The 27375-nt window shown below is 40.0% G+C and overlaps 2 protein-coding genes across 6 annotated transcripts in view; one reads left to right on the top strand and one right to left on the bottom strand.

Annotated features, from left to right (window-relative positions):
- LOC101478284 (AMP deaminase 2) overlaps window positions 1-16498 on the top strand; it is a 34110-nt gene extending 17612 nt beyond the window's left edge. For 3 of the 4 annotated variants that reach the window (XM_004544812.5, XM_076884009.1, XM_004544813.3), the window contains 17 exons: window positions 3425-3555; window positions 3808-3938; window positions 4520-4588; window positions 6936-7041; window positions 7348-7534; window positions 9171-9312; window positions 9404-9493; window positions 9588-9717; window positions 9860-10054; window positions 10189-10320; window positions 10414-10577; window positions 10825-10951; window positions 11045-11208; window positions 11323-11443; window positions 12182-12355; window positions 12455-12565; window positions 13246-16498. In XM_004544812.5, coding sequence (XP_004544869.2) covers window positions 3425-3555; window positions 3808-3938; window positions 4520-4588; window positions 6936-7041; window positions 7348-7534; window positions 9171-9312; window positions 9404-9493; window positions 9588-9717; window positions 9860-10054; window positions 10189-10320; window positions 10414-10577; window positions 10825-10951; window positions 11045-11208; window positions 11323-11443; window positions 12182-12355; window positions 12455-12565; window positions 13246-13461 — 2390 coding nt within the window. In that variant the 3' untranslated portion in view covers window positions 13462-16498. The remainder of the gene's footprint in view (window positions 1-3424; window positions 3556-3807; window positions 3939-4519; window positions 4589-6935; window positions 7042-7347; window positions 7535-9170; window positions 9313-9403; window positions 9494-9587; window positions 9718-9859; window positions 10055-10188; window positions 10321-10413; window positions 10578-10824; window positions 10952-11044; window positions 11209-11322; window positions 11444-12181; window positions 12356-12454; window positions 12566-13245) is intronic. The other variant, XM_004544810.4, reaches the window with a different exon arrangement.
- A 277-nt stretch (window positions 16499-16775) lies between these two features.
- Window positions 16776-26362, bottom strand: eps8l3a (EPS8 signaling adaptor L3a). Of its 2 annotated transcripts, none has more exons than XM_076884008.1 (20): window positions 26236-26362; window positions 24864-24943; window positions 24674-24747; window positions 24293-24360; window positions 24043-24201; window positions 23049-23198; window positions 22887-22951; window positions 22704-22795; window positions 22490-22602; window positions 22238-22352; window positions 21522-21595; window positions 21348-21422; window positions 20162-20307; window positions 19838-20054; window positions 19727-19752; window positions 19558-19654; window positions 19360-19467; window positions 18914-18999; window positions 17019-17151; window positions 16776-16907 (listed from the first exon to the last, which is right to left on the bottom strand). In XM_076884008.1, the coding sequence occupies exons 2-20, from the start codon at window positions 24926-24928 to the stop codon at window positions 16896-16898; spliced, it is 1875 nt and encodes a 624-aa protein (XP_076740123.1). In that variant the 5' UTR covers window positions 24929-24943; window positions 26236-26362; the 3' UTR covers window positions 16776-16895. The 2 variants fall into 2 exon arrangements, with proteins under 2 accessions (XP_076740123.1, XP_004544871.3); XM_004544814.3 differs by having other exon boundaries at window positions 24293-24357.
- Between the last annotated feature and the right edge of the window lie 1013 nt (window positions 26363-27375).

Here is a 27375-nt window from a genome sequence, read left to right as displayed (position 1 = left end):
CATCTGTATACTTAAGTCACCTGTTTGTCCATTTTAAAATGAAAAATAAGCCTCGTTTGGCTTGAAACTTTCCGTCCAGTGTAATCTGTGTCACCACCGTAATTCAGTTACATTTGGGTTTTTCCATAAGATAAGATAAGATAAGATAACTCTTTATTGTCATTGCACAGTCATACATAGTACAGTAGTACAATGAAATTGGAAAAACTGTCCTACGTCGGCACTACATATAACACAACACGACACGATATGACACATCACAACGTAACAAACAACACAACACAGTATATTAACTTAGTATAAAAAAGAAGAATAAGTGTATGTGTATTGCACACTGTTATTATTGCACATTAATTATTATTGCACCTTGTTATAAATATAAATATTATTGTTATCGTTTTAAACATTGTTACCTCCCCCTAAAAAGTCCAGGGAGGTATCCAGTCAGGTCAGCTATTTACATTGATCAGGGCTATTGCCCTGTTGTAAAAGCTGTCCTTGAGTCTATTTGTTCGGGACCTCAGCAGCCTGAACCTCCTGCCAGAGGGCAGCAGCTTAAACACCCGGTGTCCTGGGTGTGTGCAGTCCCGTAGGATGCTGCGTGCCCTCTTGAGACAGCGAGTGCTGTACAGGTCCTTCAGGGAGGGAAGAGGATGTCCAATGATTTTTTGGGCCATGTTGATGACCCTCTGGAGTGCCTTTCTGTGTGCTATGGTGCAGCTGGAGAACCACACACCGATGCAATATGTCAGCACACTTTCAATGGAGCAGCGGTAGAAGACGGTCAGCAGCTCCTTCTTCAGGTCCATTTTTCTGAGGATTCTCAGAAAGTGGAGACGCTGTTGGGCCTTCTTCAAAACCGCAGAGGTGTTAGAGCTCCATTGGAGGTCTGTGTCTATGTGCACACCCAGAAACTTGAAACTGGACACCCTTTCCACGCACTCCCCGTTGATGCTGACAGGCTGCAGCTCGGACTTCCTCCTTCTGAAGTCAACTACCAGTTCTTTTGTTTTGGTGGTATTGAGGTCCAGGTTGTTGTCTGCACACCAATCTGTCAGCCTCTGAACTTCAGCTCTGTATGCAGTCTCATCTCCCCCTGAGATGAGCCCCACCACAGTGGTATCATCTGCAAACTTGATGACTGTGTTGTCTGGGTGGGAACTAACACAGTCATGTGTGTACAGAGTGTACAGTAGGGGACTCAGTACACAGCCTTGTGGAGAGCCGGTGTTGAGGCTGAGGGCTGAGGAAAGATGAGGCCCCACTCTAACTCTCTGTACACGGTCTGAGAGGAAGTCTCTGATCCAGCGGCAGGTGGTGGAAGGAAGTCCAATTTCCAGCAGTTTATCTATTAGTCTGTCCGGGAGTATCGTATTGAAAGCAGAGCTAAAGTCAACAAAGAGCAGCCTGGCGTAACGGCCCTGCACTTCCAGGTGAGAGATGGTGGTGTGGAGCGTTGTAGCAATGGCATCTTCAGTTGATCTGTTAGCTCTGTATGCAAACTGGAGCGGGTCGAGTGTGGGTGGCAAGCAGGACATGATGTGACGTCGGACCAGTTTCTCAAAGCACTTCATTATAACAGGTGTTAGAGCAACTGGTCGGTAGTCGTTGAGGCTGCTAATGTTAGTACGCTTTGGCAGTGGGACAATTGTGGCTGACTTTAGGCACGGCGGGATGCAGGACTGGGACAGTGAAGTGTTGAAGATCTTAGTGAAGACCCCAGCCAGCTGGTCTGCACACTATGAGTGTGCAGACATGAGTCACTTCAAAGTGCAATAATGAAATGTTTCACAATACTAATGTACTGTGCTAAGTTACCCTCTTCTCCTTCCTGACTCCACCGCCTTAGAGGCAGACAGCAGATGGCGGAGACTAATTGTGACAGGGCAGACACGTCACTGATGATGGCAGGAATTATAGAGGAGCATGAACACACCACTCCCAGAGGCCTCACGAGTGGTTGAATGAGGTTTTGTGCCTTTTTAACTACGGAAGTTTAAATTGTAGTTTACTTTAACTGAAATTCCTGGCTGCCCCCAGGAAATACGCAGAATCAGTAGATTTGATTTTCTTCAGTGTAAAAAGGCACGAATTTTCTCATTTTGCACCTCTCCCACCCCTTTTTGTTGTTGTTTTAGTGTGAAATAGTGTTGTCATCCATTTCCAACTCATGTCACTCTCATTGTGTTTGTCGATGTTTTTCACATGAAAGTACAGTGTGTAAAATTAGTCTTTTTTTCTAAGCTGGCCTTTGTTCGACAGCATTGTGCAAGTATTTTCATGCTCCATCCCTGATTGCAGACACAACTGCTGCGACCAGATTTTTAAAACTACTCAAAGTTACACCCTGTTTAATTATTTTGACCTCTGGGTAAGTGTTGTGTTTTGTTTTTTTGTTTTTGCTTGCAGTGTTCTTGCAGCTGAAGGAAGGAAGCAAAGTAACGTCTTGAGTAAAAACTGCCCAGTGTTGTGATAACTGCCAGTGTTTGGGTTGACTTGAAATCTGTCACCTGCTACAGTTACTTTTATAATAACACACTCAAGATTTTAGCTGACAGACATGTTTGGAGCTGTTCTTCTTCTTCTTTTTTTTTAATCTTTTTGCTCATGGTAGTTCGAAGTGCCACATTAGACTAAGCTGTTATGTCTGAGCCAAATTTATGCTTGTGAGAGTCGTACTTTTCCTCTCTTAGATAACCTCTCAGTCTTTCCTAATCCAACGTAGAGTCTTTCCCTTTTTTCTTCATTTGATATTAATCATCACTCTTGCATATTTGGATGTCTGTCTCTGTTTTTAGCAGACCGTGAAATGAATAAGAACTTTGTAGAATGACTTATGTCATTGCTACAGAATTAGCTTTGGCCTGTAAAGTACCCAAATATGTATGTGAACCTCCATGAGTTTTTTGGCAGTAAACACACACCACACGTCCCGTGCACATGATAATTTATGTGGTTATCTAAACTCTGTGACTAATTTTAAATACAAATCTAAAATCTAAAAACTTGGGACCCTGTGTAAAATGTAAATAAAAACAGAATGCCATGATTTACAAACTGCCGCTTACTGGATAGCTTCTCTTTTTCAGACCATTCTCTATAAACCTTAGAGGTAGCTGTTCAAAAATCCCAGCACATCAGCCGTTTCTGAAATACTCAAATGTGCTCATCTAGCATCAACAACTAGGTCATGTTTAAAATCACATTTTTCCCCACTCTGATGTTCAGTTTAAACTCCAGGGGTTGTCTTAACCATGTCTACATACCTAAATATACTCAGTTGTCGCCATGTTGTCTGATTTGATAACTGCCTTATTATTTACTGGCTATGCCTTTATCAAATCCTGGAATGACCCACAAAGTTTAAGTATTTCAGATCACATACCTGTCGCACGCTGTAACACTTTTCTGTGCATTTCTGTAGATCTTTGCGGTGCATCTGGGCCCAAACCCCTCAAAACCCAGCGATCCCTTCCAGGGACGCCTGTTTCTCTCGCACACTGCCCAATCGACCTGCGCACATCAATGGAGGAAAAGTACAAAGAGATTGCTGAGGTAAGAACTTAAAATTGGACAGCTATTGTTTCCAGACAAAATAGGGGGGTGGTCTTTTAAAATCTCACACAAACTATGCAAATTGTTTTGACACACCCCAGTTCAACCTTCACCTTTGGTTTTCATTTGTAGCTAAATATGATGATGTTTTATCAGAGCCTCAGTGGCTTCCATATCTCCATAAATGCATAAATATTGACATGGCTTCCTGTTTTACGACACCATAAATGGTATAATCTGTGCCTCAACCAGGAGCTGTTCACACGCAGCATGACAGAGAGCGAGATGCGCAGTGCTCCGTATGAGTTCCCGGAGGACAGTCCCATCGAACAGCTGGAGGAAAGACGTCATCGCCTGGAGAGGCAGATCAGCCAGGATATTAAGTGAGGAAATGCAAACACACTACACATACAGAGCCCGTTAAACGAACTCTATATATTATCAGAGACAAACAACTATAGCTTTCCCTTTTCCTCCTGCATTTTACACAGTCTTGTTTCCACTCAAGCACACATGCTTATCAGCTCCCAACTTGCCCACGTGCAGGCTGACTAACCACAATTTTTGGATAACTGGGATAGCCAGCAGCTGGCATCTTTTCTCGTGGCCTAGTCATACTTTTATAAGGAGGTGGGGTCTGTCTTGATTGCCAGGGTTGACTATCTGCACCACTAAGCTGATCATTGGGTGATTATCTGACTTGCCCTCTGCAAGTTTCTGTTTACCAATCAGAGTTCACTATTATTAACCAATAATAATTGCTTGTGTAGATGACCTTGATCACTTAATACCTAAAATTCTTTGTGTACAGTATGTATATGTGTGTAAGACACAGTGCTTTTTGAAAGGGTGTCTATATCTGGTCTCTCTTCCTTTGTGTGCTTAATTTCTTCTCACTACCTCTTGTGCCCATCTGCCCCCCGCCTTGCCCACGCTATCCTGCACCGCTGCATATCACCCCAAGGCTTGAGCCAGAGATCTTGCTCCGTGCCAAACAGGACTTCATGAAAATCGACAGTGCTGCAGACCTAGAGTGAGTGAGCTCTGCCTCAGTGGGTTTTTTTTAATCCTTTGTTTAGTCATTATTAACTGTGGTTGTTATTTTATTTATCTCTGTTATCTGTTTTGTTTGCCCATACTCTGAGAAACAGAGATGGTTAAAGTAGTAATGTGCAGAAGTCTTGAGCCAAACCTTATTTTTTTAAATATTTTTCTTTCATGCTGTGTGTGTGTGTGTGTGTGTGTGTGTGTGTGTGTGTGTGTGTGTGTGTGTGTGTGTGTGTGTGTGTGTGTGTGAGCTTTTGTGGGTTTTTTTTGTTGTTGTTTTTTTAATTGGTCTCTATGCTTTCTGAAAGTCTTCCATTGGTGACTTTGTAAAATCGTTTTCAGTTCAGTCCTTGTACCTGGACATGTTTCCTCCGGCTTTTGTTAAGCCATTAAACCCTGACCAGCAGATCAGTTCTTGTGCTTGCTTATTGTTCAAGCATAAAAAGCTACCAGTGTTAAGTTTACATATAACGGACAACTTAGCAAAGACCTCATTTTAAGTTGTTTATTGTATATTAAATTCTTTAGGCACTTTGTTGCCAGAGGCCTGTCATAAAAACACAAAATTCCTTCCATATTTCTTCAGTTGAAATTCAAGCTAACATAGTTTCTAATAACTATTAAGAGTTATTAACTGAAAACTTAGCATATCTCAGGATGGTGTGCAGGGCGTACATAAAGGTTGTGACGAAAATCGACAAGTGGAGGGCAAAAAAGCCTAAAAGCTATGACAGCAGGTGAGGTGGGTGTTAAAAACATTCTTACAGAAAGGAAACAGGGAGAAAATAGTGGTATATGCCAATTTATACACACTCCATGGCAGGATATATTATATAGTCATGAATTCCTAATCTGAAGTTTCAACATGAGGAGAAAGAAACAACAATTTCTACAGCCATCTGTAAAACATGGTGGAGGCTCTGTCATAGTTTGGGTCTGAATTTCAGTCAGTGGAGTTGGATCTTATCAAAATTTAATGGAATTATTAATCAGAAGCTCAATCAGATTTTGACCCAGCATCTGATTGGCAACGGCTTCATTTTTCAGCATAACAATGCAATCCAGTAAAACCGGTGGAACACTCAGTCATAGATTGGCCTCGAAAGTCCTTCGAGAAGTCTGGATTTCTGAAGACTACTTTAGGAAATCTTACTTAAGAGAGTTCAGGCTGTGTTAAAGAATAAAGGTGTTCGAACTAAATATTGACTTTCAAGCTCATTATGATTTTACAAACTCTGTTTTCCCCTTTAAAATGTTTTCATATTTATGGATGCTTTGATAAATCTCTACATCTATTTCCAGTTTTCCTAAGAAAATATAAAGACATGAGGGGATTGCTCAAGGCTTTTGCATAGTACTGTACCTGTGGACATTTAATTTTCATCCTTAATATAATATTTATTAATACCTAGCCTATAGTTCTTGCTAACCCAGTGAAAGTACTTTTTTCCAAAACCAGTGGCAGTGACTTTTGCCACGTCGAGATGGACTACGTCTCCCCCCTGCTGGTGACTTAATATGTCTTAGAAATGGTTACAGTGACCTTTTATTTAACTTTTTATTAAAAGAGCTAGGTTTACCAAACATGGTAAATTAGTGTGTAGCAATGATTCAATATCTTATGGAACAAATGTGATAGGAGACAGAAGTGGCGTGAAAGGCAGAGTATTTGAAGGCTTATTTGTGATGTAGGAGAGCTCTCTGTGTGCTTGCTGCTGATTAAAGACAAGAAATCTGAATCTTTGGCGCTCTCTGCTGCTTTTATTATGGACCTGTACTGTGCAGAAAACCTTGAAACACTGCAAGCTGCTTTTCTTACTGGAACGAAGTCACTGAACTCCCTATAGTGCATCTATGGCACTCGGGCATCTTGTATCCCCTCTTTTTAAAATTTTGGGTTTCTTCAATAATGAAACTTGTACTTCCTGTAAATCCTGACTTACTCACAGAGTTGTGGTCATTGAGCAGCTTCATGGGTTAACTATTAAGGGTTTTACCCTGACATCTTATTGTTACCCATGCTCAGTCAGTTTGTTTTCGTTTCTATACCTAGGATTTCAATCTCTAGGACTGAAGAGAACAAAATCCTCATCTCACCACTGTAAAATGTTTGCAAACCAGTCTTGTTTTTTTCAGTTAATGGATAATCTACCATAAATAAATGTTTTAAATGTATCCAACATGAAAAAAAGGTTTTAAATCAAGTCATCTAAATGTTTTTCAGACTGACTGGACTGCCCTGTCATGTGTTTTTTTTTCTTTTTTTTCTTCCATCTCACCACTCTGTGTGCCATTGCGCTTCCCCTCCTCTGCCCCCTCCTCTATCATTTAAGGTTAATGAAAGATGAAAGTGTGGACACTGTTGATGATGCCGTTAAGGAGCGAGAAATGCCGATGGAGTACCAGCGGGTCTCAATATCTGGAGAGGAAAAGTGTGGGGTGAGAATCGTTTGCTGAACGCTACTTACAGGATTTAAAAATAATAAACAATAGTTAGCAAAGTAATTCAGTCCAGTTCAGCTCACTTTTACTTATTTGGTGTCAGATCACAACAACAGTTGCCTCAAAGTTTATACCACAAGGGAAAGACAATATTAGAGACCCTAGCAGTCAGTATGAGAGCATAGAGAGTCAGTGACAAATTGCACAAGGTGGTGGCAGTTAAATGTATCAGGAGTGAAAACAAAATACTCAAATCTGTTTCATTTGCATCCTTGCTCACGACATTTCTATTTATATTTCCAGGTGCCCTTCACTGACCTAGTAGATGCTGCCAAGTGTGTTGTGAAGGCACTATTTATCCGGGAGAAGTACATAAACCGTTCCCTGCAGAACTTTTGTAAGACTACAGCTCATGCCTTGCAGGACCTTGGGATGAAGACTCTGGATCTGGGAATTTATGAAGATGTACCAGAGACCCCTGTAGATGCTGGTAAAACATGCAAACATTCAACATAGCTAGGCAGAAAAAAGCAAAGGTTTCATTAGAAAGACGGAGCCAGAAAACATACTTGAACCAGCTGGACTTGACTTCATAAATAGACAAAAAGCAGCTACTTTTGACTTGTTCCTTGAGATTTTCTGGCAAACAGTCAAATAATGAAGAAAATAATTGGCAGAACAATAATGTCAGCAAAATAAATAATCACAAGTTCCCTTGTCACAGTTATTTCCACTTTACACTGTAAATAATAGTTCTTTCATAATAGTAGCTTTACAAACTACCAAGATATGGTTATATTTCCTGTACTACAATGACATTTCAGATTTTGTGGAAAATCAGAGGTTTCACAGGTACAAAAGCTAATTGGCTCATTCAGCCTTCAAAAAGACTGACAGACGTCAAACAGTAATTATATACTAATTATAGATTAGAGAAGTGATTGAATTTCCTGAAGATTTTTTTCTGTATTTTTTCTCTGGTTTGATGGACATTGCCACAGCCCTCAGTTCCCAGAATGGTGGGATGCTGAAAATGAGAATAAAAGCAATGATTTTCACATCCCATAAACCCATATTTTATTCACAATAGAACACAGAAAACAGACATTTGCTATTTCATGAAAAACATTAGCTCATTTTGAATTTGATGGCAGACAACTCAAAAAAGAGAGTCCGAGAGAGGCAGATAAGCAGACTTGTGGTTTAGTGGTTTTTTTGCAGATTAATAGAAGTTAAAACAAAAAACAACAATCGTAGAATAATGGAATAATCTTCAGGCAAAAAAAGGCATGATGCTGTCGTGGAAAATTACTGAATGGGCTCAAAAACACATCCAGAAATCATTGTCTGTAAACAGAGTTCACTGTGCAATCCACAAATGCAGGTTAAAGCTCTTTCGTGCAAAGAACAAACCACATGTGAAGATGACACACACACACACACACACACACAGGTTTTAGAGCAACATACAATCCCATCCAATTGATGTCTTTTTCAGGAAAGGCCTCGCATATTTCAGCATGCCAATACTAAACCATATAGTGCATCTAATCCAACAGCATGGCTTCATATTAGAAGAGTCTGGGTGCTGATCTCGTCTGTCTGCAGTGCAGACCTTTCACCAGTTGTAACAGCGTTTAATTAAAATACAACAAAGCAGACACAGGAGTGTTGAGCAGCTTGAATCTTTTGTCAGAGAAAAACGGGACCCAAAAGTCTGTTAATGCTACACAGCGATGCTACACATGAAACATGGCCCATTCCAACTTTTTTGAGATGTATTGCATCCTTGAAATCCAAACTGAACACATTATTTGTTAAAATGATACATTGTCATAGTTTAAACATTTAATATGTTGTCTCTGTTATGTTGTTCAATAAAATGCAGATTTACGAGATTTTTAAATAATTGCAACTGAACTTTTTTTTGGTAAAAACTAGACCGAGTGAAAACAGAAACACACCAGGTGAATTGTGTAACAAAAATGCTTCTTACATCTGAGCATTATTATTGGCATTAAAAAGTATAGTTTCTGTAGCATATATATTTTATACCTATGTGTTTGCTGTAGCATGAAAAAAAAAGATTGATATCCATTTCCCGTTTTGTTTTTTGTTTTTTCCAGATGCCCCGGTCCATCCACCAGTTTCTGAAACACACCCTTACGACAATCAGGACCCCAATAACATGCCACCAGACACAGGATATGGTTGCAAGATGGTAGACGGGGTAGTCCATGTCTACACTAAGAAAACCAATATGGACAAGTATGATCTGTTTGCACCTTCATAATGACGTGTTATTTTTAAGCAACTCTGTCTGTATTAAGTATAACATTATAATCACTCTGCTTTTCAGAAGTGGAGAACTTGACCTGCCGTATCCTGACCTTAAAGAGTATATTGCAGACATGAATGTGATGATGGCTCTTATTATCAATGGGCCAGTGTGAGTTTTTCTTTTAACAATATGAGTTGAAGTCTGAGTTGTTTTATGGCTCAGTGCACAGTCTAAATATAACACGTCCCTGTCTCCTCTGTAGGAAGTCTTTCTGCTACCGTCGCCTGCAGTACCTAAGCTCTAAATTTCAAATGCACATCCTTCTGAACGAGATGAAGGAGCTGGCAGCTCAGAAGAAAGTTCCTCATAGAGACTTCTACAACATCAGAAAGGCAAGAGTCAACAAGTGACAGTTAAATATAGATACCTACATTAAAAGAATGCTTAAACAATTTCATCGAGAGCTAATCCTGCTGCATAAATAACTGTTTTTGGTGAAGCTCGAACATTAAACCTGCTCTGACCTGACTCCAGGTGGACACACACATACACGCCTCATCCTGCATGAACCAGAAGCACCTGCTGAGATTCATTAAGAGAGCCATGAAGAAATATCCCGAGGAGATCGTTCACATTGAGCGTGGGCGTGGTCAGACCCTCAAGGAGGTTTTTGAGAGCATGAACCTGACTGCTTTCGATTTGAGTGTAGACACGCTTGACATGCACGCGGTGAGAGAGAGTAACATCTATATTTATATATATATATATGTGTGTGTGTGTGTGTTAAGACACACTGTGTGATACATGTGGTAGAAAAATTATATTTGATATAATATTAAATCTTTTTGTTTTTTACTCATCAGGACCGTAACACATTTCATCGGTTTGACAAGTTCAACGCCAAATACAACCCCATCGGAGAATCCATCCTCAGAGAGATCTTCATCAAGACAGACAACTACATCGAAGGGAAATATTTTGCACATATAATTAAGGTGTGAAGTGATACTTGTACGGTACTGTATGTGTCTTATTTAAATAATCCTTGAAAATATTCGCACCCACTTCTTTTGGCTTTATCTGTCCAGGAGGTGATGTTTGACCTGGAAGAGAGCAAGTACCAGAACTCTGAGCTCCGTCTGTCCATCTACGGCCGCTCTAGAGATGAATGGGACAAGTTGGCTCAGTGGGCTGTCAAGCACAGCGTGTATTCTGATAATGTGCGCTGGCTTGTCCAGGTGCCCCGTTTGTTGTAAGTGTTCCTCCAACAGTTCATCATTAAATGATTGAGAGTACGCAGCAGATTACAAAAAATACACCAAGGACACGAGGAAGTTTCATTAGCATTTAGATCAGGATATTAGGATTAGGATTTAAGTAAGGACCTGTACTGTGCTTGGACTGTTAAATCTTTAAAAAGCAAAAAAGCAGAAAGAAAACAAAGCTGAGTTAAAGATTACAGCCTGACACAACTTACTGTCCAATCCCCACCTTTCTAGTGACGTGTACCACACAAAGAAGCAGCTGGCTAATTTCCAGGAGATGCTGGAGAACATCTTCATGCCTCTGTTTGAAGTCACAATCAACCCCCGTAGTCATCCTGAGCTGCATCTCCTCTTGGAGCATGTGAGTGTCCCTTCATGAGGAATTCTCCGCATCAGGATCCGTACTTAAAGACACTAAATGATTATGTTGTTGTCCGCTTTCGTGGCTTAATAGGTGGTGGGCTTTGACAGCGTGGACGATGAGTCCAAACCTGAGCACCACATTTTTAATCTCGACAGTCCGCTTCCAGCAAACTGGACAGAAGAAGACAACCCACCCTACTCTTACTACCTCTACTACACCTATGCCAACATGAGTGTTCTCAACCACCTGCGAAGGTATATGGATATATTGATTCTTTTTTTTTCTTTTTTTTAACTTAATTTAACATCAAATCAAACAAAATCATAAATGACAAATACATAAATCTTTGCTTTTTTAATTTGATTCAGACGGCGAGGTTTCCATACGTTTGTGCTGCGACCTCACTGTGGGGAAGCGGGGCCGATCCACCACCTGGTGTCGGGTTTCATGCTGTCAGAGAACATCTCTCATGGTCTGCTGCTCAGAAAGGTCAGGACACCACACTGGGGATTGTTTCTGAAAGACTGCTGTGGATTTTTTTTCACTTTATCATCAAAAAACAACAAAGTAGTTTACGAACTTTGGATTTGTAATGCTGACATTGCATCAACACTTCTGACGGGTTAAAAAAACATTAACAGGGCACCAGGGGTTCTTAGCTTGGTGTGTTGTTTTTGTTATATTGGTCTATATTATATTATGTTTTTTAACCATTAGTGGTTAAAAAGTGGCTTTTTTCCCCCCCACATTTGCTATAATTGCCATCATAGCAGCTGAAATAGAAGATAAATCATCTGACCTGATACACCACCACCTTCATCATCACCATCATCATAGGGGTGCTATATATAGTGGATGGTGAAAATTTGGAGATTTGTACAGTGAAAGTGAATTGAAGATGTCCTGATGGCCCAGGACCTTACTGAGACACTTACAGCTATGGCCATAGGATTTTGAACACTGACATAGTTGTTTTGGGGTTTTTTGTATAATTTTGCTTTGAAATGAAATGAGTTAATTTTTCAAAGAAGTTACAGATCTAACCCCATATGCTATAAATTGAAAAATGAGAGGCTGTTTTTTAGTTTAGTGTGACTGTGTGGGTGGTGTGCTTTTTGTTTTTTTTGTTTCTGCAAGAATAATCAAAACAAATGTGCCAATCCACTGTAGCTTTTAGCTGTATTTGCTGATTTGTCTCTGTTGCTTTTCACCTTTGTCTGACCTCAGGCTCCAGTGCTGCAGTATCTTTATTACCTTGCTCAAGTCGGCATTGCCATGTCACCACTGAGCAACAACAGCCTGTTCCTCAGTTACCACCGCAACCCACTGCCAGAGTATCTGTCCAGAGGCCTTATGGTCTCCCTGTCCACCGATGATCCTCTCCAGTTCCACTTTACCAAGGTTGGTATGAATCCACACATGGCCTCACTTAAAGCACACAGTGTGAAAGGTTATAGAAGCAAATTGTAGAAATCTCCATGTTTGCTTGTTTGGACCCAGGAACCTCTGATGGAGGAGTACAGCATTGCCACTCAAGTGTGGAAACTAAGTTCATGTGACATGTGTGAGCTGGCAAGAAACAGTGTCCTCATGAGTGGATTTTCACACAAGGTAAACTAATTTAAAGCTCTCTTCATGTATTTGTGTAGCAGGGATCACATGTATATGTATGCACTGCACATATCCACACAATCCATTGCAAGTCATTAAAATATTGTAGTTTGAGCATAAGTAGTATCATTTACAAGTTTTTTGTTGTGGAAACACTTTAAAAATCTCTTTAATTTATTGCTCAGCATTAAATTATGTAACATTTTTATATAATGTGGTGCAAGACTTCAAAAAATTAAAATCATTGTGGGCGCCACTTTGGCTCAGTGGGTAAGCAGGTGATCACATGCCACAGGGCAGGAGTGAACTTGAGTCTGACCTTCTGTGTGTCCTCTCCTCTCTCCTCCCCACTTTCCTGTCTGTCTCCACTATCCAATAAAGGCAAAAATGCCAAAAAATAATGATGGTCCCACACAGACCAACTTGACAGTAATTAATAAATCTTGAAACAAATCTAAAGAAAAATGTAAAGAATTAAGAATAAATTAAAACATTCAGAGCGAGGTAGGGTGCAGGCACGATGGCCTACAGGCAAGTGGAGGTACAGTAGCTGAGCTCGACTGAGGAAACCCTGCAACAGAGCAAAACGCACACACACAGAGCCACCACAAGATGGCGAAGCGCCATCACACACATACACTGAACATCAGTGTCAACTATGTATTTTCCTCTCATTCCAGGCCAAAAGCTACTGGTTGGGTCCAAATTACGCTAAGGAGGGTCCTGAGAGCAACGACATCCGCCGCACCAATGTCCCGGACATCCGCGTGGCGTACCGAAGCGAGACGCTCACCGAGGAGCTTCAGCTCATCACTCACGCTGTGCGCACGGACGAGCTGGACGCTATCGACGAGGAGGACTCTCTCACCATGGGCTCTTTCCCGGGACGGCGTTGAAATCTGACAAAATGTAAAATCCCCAAACCCGTGGCCCACCCAGCATGACACTGAAGACATGTGCTGTGAGAGCAGCATAAACACCACCACAACAATTGTACAAGTATGTCAGCTGCACAGCTATGAAAAAGCCAAGAATATAGTTCTGCCAGAACACTTAGGCTCCACTTACTTTAATATTGCCATGTGTTATTTTATTTAAAGTTTCCCCAAATGTCCATTGTTTGCAGTCTGAGTCAGTTCCATGAAGGTTTGCAGGGCCTGCCATCAGGGTTTTCTGAGATTGAACAGCAGGGAAACGTGTGGTGTATTCCTGTCGTGTCCTGTCCATCAGATGGTCCCTGTGGTGTTTTCTATTAATTAGTAACTTGCTTTCATAGTAGTAGCTGCAGTATTTACACTGACAACCAGCACATTTAAACCTCTCCTGTTTTGCTTAGCCTCTTCTATACTTAGTCATTCTGTTCTTTCATTTGATTACACACAAATAAAAAATTACTGATGTATTTTTGCAGGAATAACACGCTTTGATTGTTGGTGGAGGTTGGACTTACCTGCACAACAAACTTTGACGGGCCTCTTGTTTAATCTACTGAATGCTGCACCACTAAATCATAGCTGTGTGTGTCTTGCTTGGCGTGGTTTTTAATCATATACTTGCTAAATTGCACTTTCTAGAATCGTTCTTCCATGATTCAGTCAGCACAGAAAGAAAAAAACTCCACAGTCGAGAGGAGAGAAGCAGGCTGATGCAAACATTCCTTGAAGCGAATGGGACTCTTTAAGCAGCGTACGAAGCGACCTCGTCAAAAATGATGAGATGTTTGTGTGCTGAAAGAGAGACACTGTAGATTTTAATCACAGCACAAAAATGTGGATGAGTTCTCACTTTGACCTCACTGTGACCACAAACCCCCCTCTGTATGTCTTAGGGGCCCCAATCATTCTCATTCCTTTTACTTAGACAGTCACAGAGGTTTTTCCCCTTTGCATGCAATGCACTGTACATATGCACCCAGCCAAGGTTTCACAGTGCCTTTTCATTTTTAGCTTTGAGCAGTGCATGCTCTCTTTCTCGCCTGCTTATTTTCCCTCAGTCGATAAACACTGAGCATATACGCGCTTCACACCGATTAGCTGAAACCACCTAGCTGCATGATCAGTGTAAAGTAGCTTTTACTTTGGCCTTTAGGAGGATCTATTACCGGTTCTGTGAGTATGTAAATGATTTTTTTTTTTATTTGCATGTCTGCATGATTAATGGATGGAAGGAGAGAATGAGACTGATGTTTACAGCAAGCTTTAATGTAAAACATCTAAACTAATTCAGGGCTGCTGACCAGCTTTCAATCCAGAATCTGTTTTGTAATGTAGCAAGCAGGTTTGTACTCTGTTCTGTTCACCATGTACAAATTCACAAACCATGCTGGGACATGGTTAAGACATTTGCATGGTACTTGTAGCATTTTTTTTTTTTTACTTGCCCCAAACCTGGTCAAAGCTGGTATCACCCACCTCGGGATTTTTGTATTATAACATCACACTGCCTGCCACTGGACCTCCCATCAAACTGCTAGCATACTTGTTAAACCCCAGTCGAGTAAGACTTGATGCCAAGACTAGAAGAGAACGAGTCAGAAAGTATCGGGCTTTATTTGAATAACCAGCTGTAAAGTATTAGGGTAGGAAAGTGTTTGCTTTAGAGGTGTTTAGGATAAAAACTGAGAATCTGTCATTTTTCAGCTATAAATCGTAGCTACACAAGTGGAGCTCCGTGGAAATGTCACTGTGGGAGTTTCTGTAAAGAGTGTATTTTTCAAAGGCAATACAAAGATGGGTAATTTTATCTAATTGATGTGAAGGTTTGACACTTCAATTTGTCTGTTTATTGCTTTTTGAATCTAAGTGGACACAGAGTGTCTGCTCTGCCTCTTTATTACTGCATTAGTCATTATTCTTCACCTGTTTTTATTCCTGTGAACTCTCAGTATTTCAATGCAAATGTAACAGATAAAGTGTCAAAGTTGGTACTTTTTACTCTAAAGCCAAACGTCACCTCCAGCAGTGTCTGTGAACACTTTGGCCCTTGCACTTTTTCATTTGAACCAAAACACTGATGGATTTTACATCTACACTGACGTTAGCCTTTTACTCGCTCGTTTAATATTCAGTTTTGACTACTCTGTAACATTTTGCACTGTGATTATGGGAGTTTTTTGATTACAGTTGCTCATGCTGCTACGGCATTTGTCATCTGAACCAACCCAAAACTTTTCCACCTGTTCGGTTTCTATCTGTTCACTTTTACACCTTGTTGTTTACTGTTTATTATGCTAATTATGTCCAACATATAGTCCACCCTACCTCACAAATCATGTCTTTTTGGAGCCCAGCAGCAGTATTCAAGACTGCAACTCACAGCAATCAACTGCTGACATACTGAAAACTACATAAAAGTCCCATTATAGTTTGCATAGTTCAAATTAATATATTACTCATATAATTAATATATTGAAGCCAACCATCAGGAAAAAAGAAAAAGCAACAACTCCTTTTACTTCAGAAGCTCACGTTTCTGGTATTGTTGTATTAATACCAATATTTCAATATATAAAGGAGATTGAGCTCAGTAAATAGTAGCACATGAGGGTCAGAGATAAAATACGTGAAGTCGAGTAACACTGAGTGGGAGCCAACACAGAAACACAGCATATATTCAAACATGGCGTTAACAGTTAACATGTTCGGCATCATTACATTACTAACCTCATAGTGCTCTAAGTATTCTGATACTCAGTGTGTGTTTGTTTTCAGCTGAGGTTTTTTCTTTGTTTTTACAGCCATGTAACTGTGTAGACATTATGATTATTATGATCATTTTTATCATTTTTTTAAATTCTGCCTGATTTTATTTCCATTAATCTGTAATCTGTAGCCTTATTGCTTGAGATGGACTGCCAGAGTTTTACAGATTCAGATGCCTCTGAGGTTCACGTGTAATGACTCGACAACAAAATAAAGCATGTTAATTCACCCAGGTTGTGTCACACTTTTATTTACAGGTTATGCTGTGACAAATTAGACTCCAACTTTTTATTACAGAATTCAAGCGATTACTGATCTTATATTACACAAGACGACAACACGACTATCTGTGTGTGTGTGTGTGTGTGTGTGTGTGTGTGTGTGTGTGTGTGTGTGTGTGTGTGTGTGTGTGTGTGTGTATATATATATATATATATATATATATATATATATATATATATATATATATATATATATATATATATATAGAGAGAGAGAGAGAGAGATAGATATTTCAAACGAGACGTAAGTATGCACTGTAAACTCAAAGCTCAAAGTTTTCAGTCTGATCATCGGTGACCAGTTTTGGTCCTCTTCTGTCCCCTTTGATGTCCCGTCACTGGTCTCACTTAACTGGAAGCCTAAAGTGTTCACAAAAGACAGAGCAGAGTTGTCTGTGCTACATGCAGCATGCTTCTATAGAAACTCCACATGGATGGGAGAAGCGAGTGAAGCAGTGCTTTGTCACTTACGGCTAGCTGCGACCTGACTGCGTTTAACTGGAAGAAGACTCGGCCTCCTTCCTCGGGACACATCACCTTCAGCTCCTCTCTGGTCATGCCCAGAAGCGTAGTGCCGCTCACCACACCGAGACAGCGTACAGTGCTGCAGGAGATAAATAACATGGATCTGTGTTTCTCACACTTTGGAAAACCTGCTTAGTGTGCAGCAGTACACACAGCTGTGTCTTTATATACCTGCAGATTTATATAGCCAAGCTAAGTACCTCCCATGATTCACTATCTTGCAGAGCCGTTTTTAGCAACAAAAACATGAAGTGATCATTTTCTGTATGACTTTAACAGTTTCTCGTGTAATTATGGAGAACTTTTGGCCCACTCTTCTGTTAAGTTGTAGACATTTGTCCATGCACAACTCTCTTAAAGTACCACCACAGCATTTCAGTCAGTTGCAGGTCTGGACTTTGGATCAACGCCTGTATTTTTTCACTTTCAGTGATTCTGTTGTAAATTTACCGCTGTGCTTGGGATCATTGTTGCATCACTCACTTTTAGCCAAACATGGTAGATGGCCTCACATTAGACTCTACAAATACTGTGGTACTCAGAGGATTTTGTGTCAGTTCAATGACTGCATCATACTCAGGGCCTGTGGCTGCCAACAAAACCTAAATCATCACCCCTCCATCAACGTGCTGTCGGGTGGTATGAGGTGTTTTTTTTTTGTGCTGATATGCTGTGTTTGGCTTTCCCAAATGTGGCCAAACATTTTGATCTCATCTGTCAAAAGGTCATTGTTACAGAAGTCTTGTAGTTTGTTCTTAGTGTAGCTTAGGCTTGGCAAACACAAACCATGCAGCCACGTTCTTTTTAGAGAGAAGAGGCTTTTTCCTGGCAATCCTTCCAAACAAGCCATAGTTGTTCAGTCTTTATGCTGTCAGGAACTTTTACATTTAACATGCTGAGGCCTGTAGAGTCTGAAAAGTGTGAGTCTTGGATTTTTTGCAGTTCCTCTGCATTGCATGGTCTGACCTCGGGTTGAAAAGTCTACTCCAGGGAAGATTGGAAAATCTTGAATGTTTTTCATTTGCGAAAAATCTTTCTCACTGTAGAGTGAAAGACTTCAAATTATTTGAAAATGACATTTCTTATGTCTTGGCAATGCTAACTGCCAAGACTTCAGCTTTTATAGAGTTGCTCACACTCGCTGATGATCAGTACTTACTGCTTCCATAGAGATTAAGAGGGTAAAGGAGAACTCAGATTTTCACACGGTGCTTCTGCTTTTTGGATTAAATACATAATAACACAGTGCAATCGGTAGCGTGGCTGAGCGGTCTAAGGTGCTGGATTAAGGCTCCAGTGTCTTTGAATCCCACCGCTGCCATGAATAGTTTTGGGGCTTGAGTAAGGTACCGTCTCTACACACTGCTCCCTGTGTGCTGGATTGGTAGCTGCCCACTGCTTACTGGTAGAATGGGTTAAATGCAGAGGACTAAGCAATTTCTACAGGGTTAATAAAGAATACATTAATATGTCATGTTTTGTTGTTCAGCTAAGGTTGTTTTTAATATTTATACTTAACAGACTGAAAAAATGAATAAATAAAGCTGAAATGTATGAAAATTGCGATAATTTTGATAATTGATAACACTAATATTAATATGAAGGAGAACAGAGATGATTGCAGATGTCACAGCAGGTTGATCATCCACATCTGAGACCATTTTTACTCTTTAACTGTTTGTCCACATTTGTCCCTCCTCCCTGATATTTCAGCTGATCTTTCTGACCTTCATGTTTCTTTTTATGCAGACACTGGATAGTAAATGCCAGAAACTAGCACCAAGGCCACCTGCACAGCCAATTCATTACATTAGGGAGTGAAGAATTCTGGTTGTACTCACATTTTACTGAAGCCCTTGTCTTCGAGCCAGGCTTTCACTTCGGCAGGCTTGGACCTCTTTGTTAGGACAGGTGAGGCCACAATTTCCTTTGAAAATGGAACAATAATGTATTATTAGTTTAAGTGTAAAGTAGTATTACTTTAATTAAGTCTGAAAATAAAAATGCACATACAGCTTGCTATATAGTTTAAACTATATGATTATTGGTTTTTGCTCATGTCCGTTCCTGTTTTATTTTGTGATTCCTGGTCTCTTTTACACAGTTGAAAGTTTTACTTCCTGTCTTTGTTGGGCTTTCTGCTTTGTTTTACAGAAGTAAACATCAAATTAGAAGGGCAAAAACACTCAGCAGTGACTCATTACAAGTAATGTTTCTTGTATTTATAGTAAATTCCCAGTTTCCTGGAGTGTGGAATGAAACAGGAATGGGATCACTGAGTGGTAACCTCTTCATCAGGTTGGTGATCATTATCGCTCAGGATATTACTGGGGACAAAGCCTTCCTCCCCTCTGTCATTCCTCACTTTCCACCACTGCTTGGACTTGTCCAGCAGCTGTAGGCACAAATAAAGCAAATATGGAGGCAGTTAACAAAACAAATGCGAGTAGGGACAGAAAAATCGGATGAGTCACTTTGCTGATACCTGAACTGTTTCTCCTTTTCTCACGGTGAGCTCTCTTTGGTTTCTTGAAATGAAGTCAGACTTCACACGCACTTCTCGCAGTTTTGGCTCCACTGAGCTGGGAAAAAGTCAAAATCAAAAACACTCACTTTGCACTGAATCATTGACTCCTTTGTGTGTTCATGCGTACCGTGTAGGTTTCCAACTGGCATACGTCTGTGTGGAAGAAGAAAATAGCATTGATGTGAACTTCTGTGCTTTTTATTTAAGTAACTAGAAGATACTTGAATGCTTCGTTTACCTGACTGGGCGCAGGTTGCCGATCCTCCTGCCTGGTTACTGGTTTACTGGGTCCAGGTTGTGGGCTCTTTGGTCTGGCCACAGATTTGGGTGCACTCCTCTGTCTGGTCAGAGGTGGAGTGGGGGGAGGTTCTGCAGTGACTTCAGGGGGCTGCCAGCCATCGAAGAACTGCGGGGTGTAGGTTGGAATGTCCTCATCATCTTCTGGCCACTGGGTACTGATAACAGTAAGAGTACATGTTTGATTGCCCTGCTGACATTTAACAGAACACTTTCTCAGCTGTAAACAAAAAGAAGTCAAAGTATAAGAGATGTCTTGTTACACCTGGGAATGTTCCAGGCATCTCCCAGAGACTGCCACAGCTCGTCCTCCTCCGTGGACGCCTCTTCACTCATGAGACGGATACACTGAGGCGTCAGCAACGGCGCAATAATGCTGGGCGGCAGAACCTCAGGACAGTGTGACACCACCTGATGAGGGCATTAACAATTAATAACGAATATAAGTCCAGTGGAACAGTGGTGTGCACAGCCCACCCTGAGCAGGTGGAAGGCTTGCTGAGATGACAACAGGAGGTGTCTGTGCAGTTTAAAGTCCAGCCAGTGAGCAAATGAGAATCAAATCCCCAGTTAAGTTAATTCCCAGTGTTTAAACACTCATTAACAGTTCTTTATATGACAGCACTTTTACAAAAGCCAAACGAAGAATATCAGCATGAACACCTCATAACAACTGTCAAGCACAGCGATGGAGTGGTGATGATCTGGGCTCGTTTGCAGCCACAGGACCTGGAAACCAGTCACTGAAGCAACCATGAACTGCAAAGTATTTTGAAGTCAAACATGAGGCCCTCTGTGTAACACTTCAAGCTTTCATTAAATTGGTTATAAGTAGGACCATGAGCCTAAGCAGAGCAGCATATTTCTAACAGAACAGCTGTAAAAGAAAAGAATGGATGTGTTGCAACCTCCAAACTAACCCAACTGAAATGCTGTGGGGCGACCTTAAGAGAGCTGCGCATAAATAAAATGCCCACAACACTCAATTAACTGACACAACCCTGTAAAAAAGTGTGGGCCAGAATTTCATCACAGTGATGTGAGAGACTGATAAAGTCACAAAACAATTAGTGCTAAAAGTGGTTCTACAAGCTAATGAATCATGGGGTGCAGTCCTGTGAAAAAACATCTTTTTAACTACGTTTCACAGTCAGGGTGCTTCGGTTTTGAAATGACCTGTGTGAGCAGAGTCGGCTTTGAAGAAATGACTTTTAAAACCAATTTTGTTTTAGTCCTGCTTTTAAGCAGCTCTGTTATGCGTGATTTTTAAAATGTCCTTGCTACCTTTCCTCAGATTTCTTCCTCACTGCCCACTCTAGACTATCATTAATTTAATCCATTTATGTTTTCTGTTATATTTGCGATCGCGTGGGTGGGCGTATGTGTGAAGGTGGAAACAGTGCTGGGAAATTCTAAAGATGATGCCAAAAATGTTTTTAATAGTCACTTACGAATTTTAACGAGACAAAAAAGGAGCGGACAAATTCAGGAGCACTGGGATTGTTGATCTTTCCATTGAGCTCCCCCTGTCAAAGAAAGATGTCGCACATGCTGTATGTTACACAGGAACAACACACAGACCCACAGCATGATGATATTGTGTTAACGGAAAAGGGGAAACAAACCAGCAGGTTTAAGCCGAATTTAATTTTATGGAGGCATTCTTCAAATTCTTCTTGAGAGGGCATGCTGTCCATGACTGAAAAATAAAAAACAAACAATAAAGATAAATAATTAAATAAACATGCAGACATCACAGCTGCTAATATTTATTAGAATAAAATGTATTTTTATATAAATATAGAGCTTAAAGTAAAGGCAATACATTTGTTTAAATACAGATTATAGTCTCTGTCATTTTAGCCAGCCCACAGCAATCTACAGTTATGTAATGAATATAGACCAAAGCTGAAACTCACAGCTAAACTAAACTAACATCTAAAATTCTGTTTTTAATACTAAATTAAAAGAAAAAATAGAGGTCCTTCCTTTTTGATAAAGTATATAGTTAGGGTTGGATCAGGTGACCTTGAATCCTCCCTTAGTTATCTAGGCTGGAGGTTTCTTCCTGTTAAAAGGGAGCTTTTCCTTCCCACTGTCGCCATAGTGCTTACTCATAGAGGGTCCTCTGATTGTTGGGGTTTTCTCTGTTTTCTCTGTATTTTTATGGGGTCTTTACCTTACAATATGAAGCACGTTGAGGCAACTGTTGCTGTGATTTGGTGCTACATAAATAACACTTAATTGAATTAAACTGAATTGAGTTAAACCAGGCGCTGCTGGAAGCTGTGAATTTCACACAATATGGGATTTTTTTTTCAAGTGTGCTTTTAATTTTGACCTTTCCCCTTTTTCTTCTTCTTCTTCGTCTTCTTCTTCTTTGCATTTTTAGCTTCTGCTGCAGCTAATTGTCCCATGAAGATTTCGATGTCCCTTAAAATATGATTCAACATATCCTGCAAGAAAGAAAAAAGCCACTGAGAAAAGAGGGATTTATTCATTTATTCTTCCCTTATCAGATGTTATTAAAGATGCTTTCTGATTTAAGCATGCAAAGAAGAAGCAAAATATACTTCTCCTAAAGAAAACTCACCACATTCCTGTCCAGCTCCGTGTATGAACGAGGTACGTCTTTATGCATGAAGGGCTCCTCATCATCCTCCTCATCTTCAGGCAGTAACATTTCAGGATCGTGCAAATGGTCTTCTATACACACAACCACAAACAGATGAAAAAGAGGATGAATACGCCATCATCACACCAATAACAGTGCATCAGTACCACCATGTGTGCTGTCACAACCTTACCATAGTCAGGCTCACTCCACTGCCACGCTGGTTCAGCCGCAGGCTCTGGCTCGCTGGGTTTAGGGATTACTGCAGGTTTCACTCCTTCATTTCTGATTTTTTTTAAAAAAAAGGTGAGATACAGTTTCACAAAGAAAACTTTAATAAAGATTAAAGTGTATGGACACAGAAATTTTACAGTACTTGATGCCTGAATTCTGTCCCTGGCGTGCCAGTGCTAGTGAGAGATGTTTTTCAACATAGTCGGCCTGTAAAAAAACAAAGAAAAAATTAGAAAATCACTTGCCCTTTGCTTTCGCTTGATATGAGTCATGATGGCAGCCATCTCGGCCGGTTTGCCCTCACCCTGACATCATCACACTGGAACATGAAGACAGTGTGGTTGCGTTTTTTCCTGGCCTGGACTGACACTGTGAGCAGAGAGTTAAACACCCCGGCGTTCAGCACAGCGGTGAACTCCTGGATGTCACTGAGAGGCATCGACTCCAGCTCGTCCTGAAAAAGCACAATAACAAGTACAAAGTCATCACAGAGGATGTTGGGTTGTTGATTCACATGTTTTTATAGCTTCTATCATTGCAGGAGAAAAGCTTGAACATCATTAAACAGTACTGTGAAAACCTCTGGAGTCACAGCTCCATGTTTTTATGTTTTGCTAGAGAAACTGAAAATATTTAAATGAATGTATTAAAATGTTTAAAAAAAATAAATGGCTATAGAGTACAAAAGCCAAAAACAAAGTCTGCATGATTCTAATGAACTTGAAAATAAATATTTCCCATGACCACATTTATTCTTCAACACAGTCTGAATTCTCTTTGTTTTCCTTTGGGGTTTTTTTTAAGTAGTCTTCAGGAATAGTTCTTCATGAGTCACATTCAAAGCTCTTCTTTGGAAGTTTCTGCCTTTTGTTCTGTTCTCTGTCAAAATAATCCTACACTGTTTCAATAATGTTGATGTTTGGGCTCTAGGCAGGCGATGACCGATAATGATCCGCAGTGAGTTTCTTATCCAGGTATGTTTTTACCCTATTGGTTAGTGTGTCCTAATAAATAAATAAATCCTAATAAATAAATAAGGTTTTAAAGGGTTTTAAGATGAAATGCTACTGGCAAATGTGCATTTTCCTCTTACTGACATACACGTGGTTGCCTCTCCATGTTATTAGCTCTGCCCAGAACTTTCAACCCGCCTGTATGACACATGACAGCGGGTCTGCATTTTACTATACTTTTGATATCAGACATTTATGCAAATTGGCACAAATTTAATGATAACTCATCCAATTAACTCATTCCAGTTTAAATAGACTTTTTGTAAGCTGCGCTGTGGTTGTTACCTTGTTTTCAATATCTGTGAGCATCATTTTGGTGCCTTGCACCTCCAATTGCATGGTCTGACCCCACACATGACCCATCTCCTCCAGCAGGTTCAAACGGTCCACACAGTCTGTGATGTTTTTCAGGTCCTTCCCGTCCAGGTCACAGGTGAACAGGTGCTGCGGCACAGAAGGATTAAAACAGAAGTTTGACACTATCCAGATACAGGTACATTTGGATGTATAATAGAAAATGTTCTTAATACTCCACCTCCACCCTGCACTGAAAGTTGCCCATCATCTTGTTTATTGATGCTGCATACTCCTGCCTCTGCACTGCTGAAACACAAAGCAGGTCTTTATGTTCTTTGTTCTTCTTTTCACAAATACAATTAAAGGTGGAAGCATAATAATAATAATAATAATAATAATAATAATAATAATAATAATAATAATAATAATAATAATAATATTAATAATAATAATTGACAATTGACAATTGAAATATTTAGGATGGAAAGGCAGCAATGACATAGTCAAATGATCAGTTGCATAAGGTCATAAAAGAAATAAATATCCAATAAGATAAATCAGAGTTATATATATATGAAATTAAAACCTATTAGTACGTTTAACAGCAATGTTTACTTACAGTAAATTGATTTTGCACTTGGCCTCGACATATTTGAGAGCCGTGATGGCGCTTCATCCATCGTGGAATAACCACTGTCACAGAAAAACAAAAACCCAAATATAAACCTTTGAACCTTTGAATAAAATAAATGAATAAAGCAATCAGCCAATTGATTGTTGCCCAGATAAAAAATTGCCAGAATACATACTTGGACTGGAGTGAGTCTGCATAGCTGCTGGTATCACAGCCAAAGGGGCTGTTATTCCTGAACATACTGACTGGACTCACCTGGAACATCACATGAATCATACACACGTCATACATGAGTGGACTCACCCACCTGTATCTGAAATCAACCCATAAATCTTCCACTTTTACAGGTTTATTGTGTTAAGTCTGAGCTAATTAGAGGAATGAAAATTAAATTAAAACGCAGAGAATTATAAACGGATCAAGAAAACAATCTGGTGGTAACACAGAAATGTGGTCGGTTACATCACAACTGCACACCTGCAGTGACACATGACCAAACACACTGAACACAACACACAAATATGATACAAATAAAACAACGTGCACTGTACATCTAACATCTATCTATCTATCTACACATCAAAATAATTAAGGGAACACTTAAATCAGATCTTGATTAATGACATATGAAGAATACATGAGGTTCAAATCCTGACTGACATATGATGTGTGTTAGGATGCCTGGGTCGTTGACCCAGGGTTTTTGAGTTTATTATATTATTATTTCTAGTCTTTGGTTTCTTTGAGTTCTGTCTTATGGTTTATGTCTCTGTCTTCTCTAGTTGCTCTGTCTCCCCTGTCAGCTGTATCCCCTTGTCTAGTTCGCGTCTCTGTGTATCCTTAGTTGCTATATCCCCGTGTCCAGTCAGTGTCTGTGTCTGCCCTGGTCCCACATCTCTGTTCCCTTTGTTATAGTGCCTGCCTGTGAGTCTGTGTTATGTTTCCTGTTTTACTTTGAAAGTCCATGTCTGATGTTAATGTGTCTGGTTTTGCTTCCCCTTGTCTCGTTAGGCCTTATTTGCCCCAGCTTTGTTTTCCTCCTGTTACCCATTCCCTGAGTGCTCCCTCTGTGTATTTAAGCCCTGTGTTTCTCTGTGTCTGTGTCGTGATCTACCGTTTACCTAGCTGTGTGTTCTGTCAGTCCTCCGGTGTAAGTTTATTTTGATTTTTTCCAGTTATGTTATATTTGAGTTGACATCTGGCTCTGGAGTCTGCACCTTGGGTCCTATTCCTGTCTGCACACAGCCTACACATAACAATGTGTAGTTGGTTTAAAAGTGGCGTAATGACAGTCAGTGGAAACCAAAATCATTAAACCTTTAAAAGTTTGGATTCAAAACCACACCACGAATTCATTTACATAATTATTCAAGTTTTCCCTTATTCTTTAAATTTTTATTTTGAAAAGCATGTTTTTAAATTATGTTGATAGCCGTGAATAAAGAGAAGAACTAAGTCCAACCTTTCAGCAGGCCTTCGCCGTACATCGTTCAGACAAACAATAAAGACATATTCAGTGTACTGCTGATATTGTCACCAATTCTTACCTTTTGTTGTTAGTTCCTTATGCGTTGTTTTTGCTTCCAGTCAAACTCTGCTCATGTTTGAAACCCACACTTTGTCGATGTACGGCTTAGACTTCCTCATCAGAGAGAAGGACAAAGTCCGGATCTGTGGAAGAGCCACCTGGATGAGGGCGTGAGATCTTTAGTAGTATCCCGTTTGGGCAAAGGTTACCAGATATCGTGGAAATCCCCTCCCATCAATAAATGCTACAAAGAAAACTTGATCAGCATTTTGCATTCTTTCCATTTGTAAATATTAAGATAAGAGGACACTACTTAATTATTCTTCCATATTGGTTCAATAGTCTGCTGTTATGTAATCTGTATATCTGTTGTATTCTCTATACATAAATACATTTGGGGCTAATGCTAAATGGGTACAAGTGAAACAAGGTTAAAAGAGAGAGAGAGAAGGAAATCTAAATACCGTTGTAGCACTTAAAGTCTCCCTTTTACGTCTCCTTCCTTTAGCTTTAAATGCCCTGTTATAAATGTTCAAAAAGGATTATGACACCATCTACCTGGCTTGTTGGTTTTTATGTCCTCTTAGCAGATATCACAAAGCCAAACATTAACCAGACACAGCGTGTCACAGCATCCAGTGTGAATGTATTTAGCTCAAATGATCTATGAAAACTTTACCAGATTGAGAATAATTTGTTCACCACATTTGCTTTGATTGCTTCTATACGACTGAGATCACCCTTCCAGAAAGTAAACCGAGGAGCCTGCTGAACAGCAGGAAGTGGCTACTGTACCATGTCATTATTTTGGGATGCTTGAACTATAAACAATGTCTCATTAAAGTTTTGCTACTTTTTTATTGCCATTTTGCTGTATTTAAGAGGGAACATGGCTCATTCAAGCCGCTGTAACTGGCAGAAGCTTTGCAGATTAAGATCTTCAAATCCAAAAATATGACAAATCATAAAAGCATGACGTTACACACCAGATTAAATGTATAAAAACCTGAAAAAAATGAGCTCTTTTGTCACTACCCAAAGCGGCAATATTATTCAAAAGTGTAATACCTTAAGAAAATGTTGAGAAAAGCCTTGAGTCATCCCTCATTTCCTTAGTTTTTATTTCCAAGGAGCCAGAACTTTTTTATGAGTGGTTTTG

Source organism: Maylandia zebra, linkage group LG5 (genome assembly GCF_041146795.1).
Source record: "Maylandia zebra isolate NMK-2024a linkage group LG5, Mzebra_GT3a, whole genome shotgun sequence".
Lineage (NCBI taxonomy): Eukaryota > Metazoa > Chordata > Actinopteri > Cichliformes > Cichlidae > Maylandia > Maylandia zebra.
The sequence above is the reverse complement of the archived record's forward strand: the minus strand, read 5'-3'. Positions and strand labels throughout refer to the sequence as shown.

What these genes read in the sequence shown, in the direction of transcription:
- eps8l3a (XM_076884008.1), bottom strand. Translation starts at nt 24,928, where the DNA reads ATGTTCAGGAATAACAGCCCCTTTGGCTGTGATACCAGCAGCTATGCA. An exon ending in GAAGAAGAAAAAGGGGAAAG is followed by an intron (nt 21,596 to 22,237) that starts GTCAAAATTAAA and finishes TTTATTTTTCAG; the next exon opens with TCATGGACAGCATGCCCTCT. An exon ending in GAAAAGGAGAAACAGTTCAG is followed by an intron (nt 19,468 to 19,557) that starts GTATCAGCAAAG and finishes TTGTGCCTACAG; the next exon opens with CTGCTGGACAAGTCCAAGCA.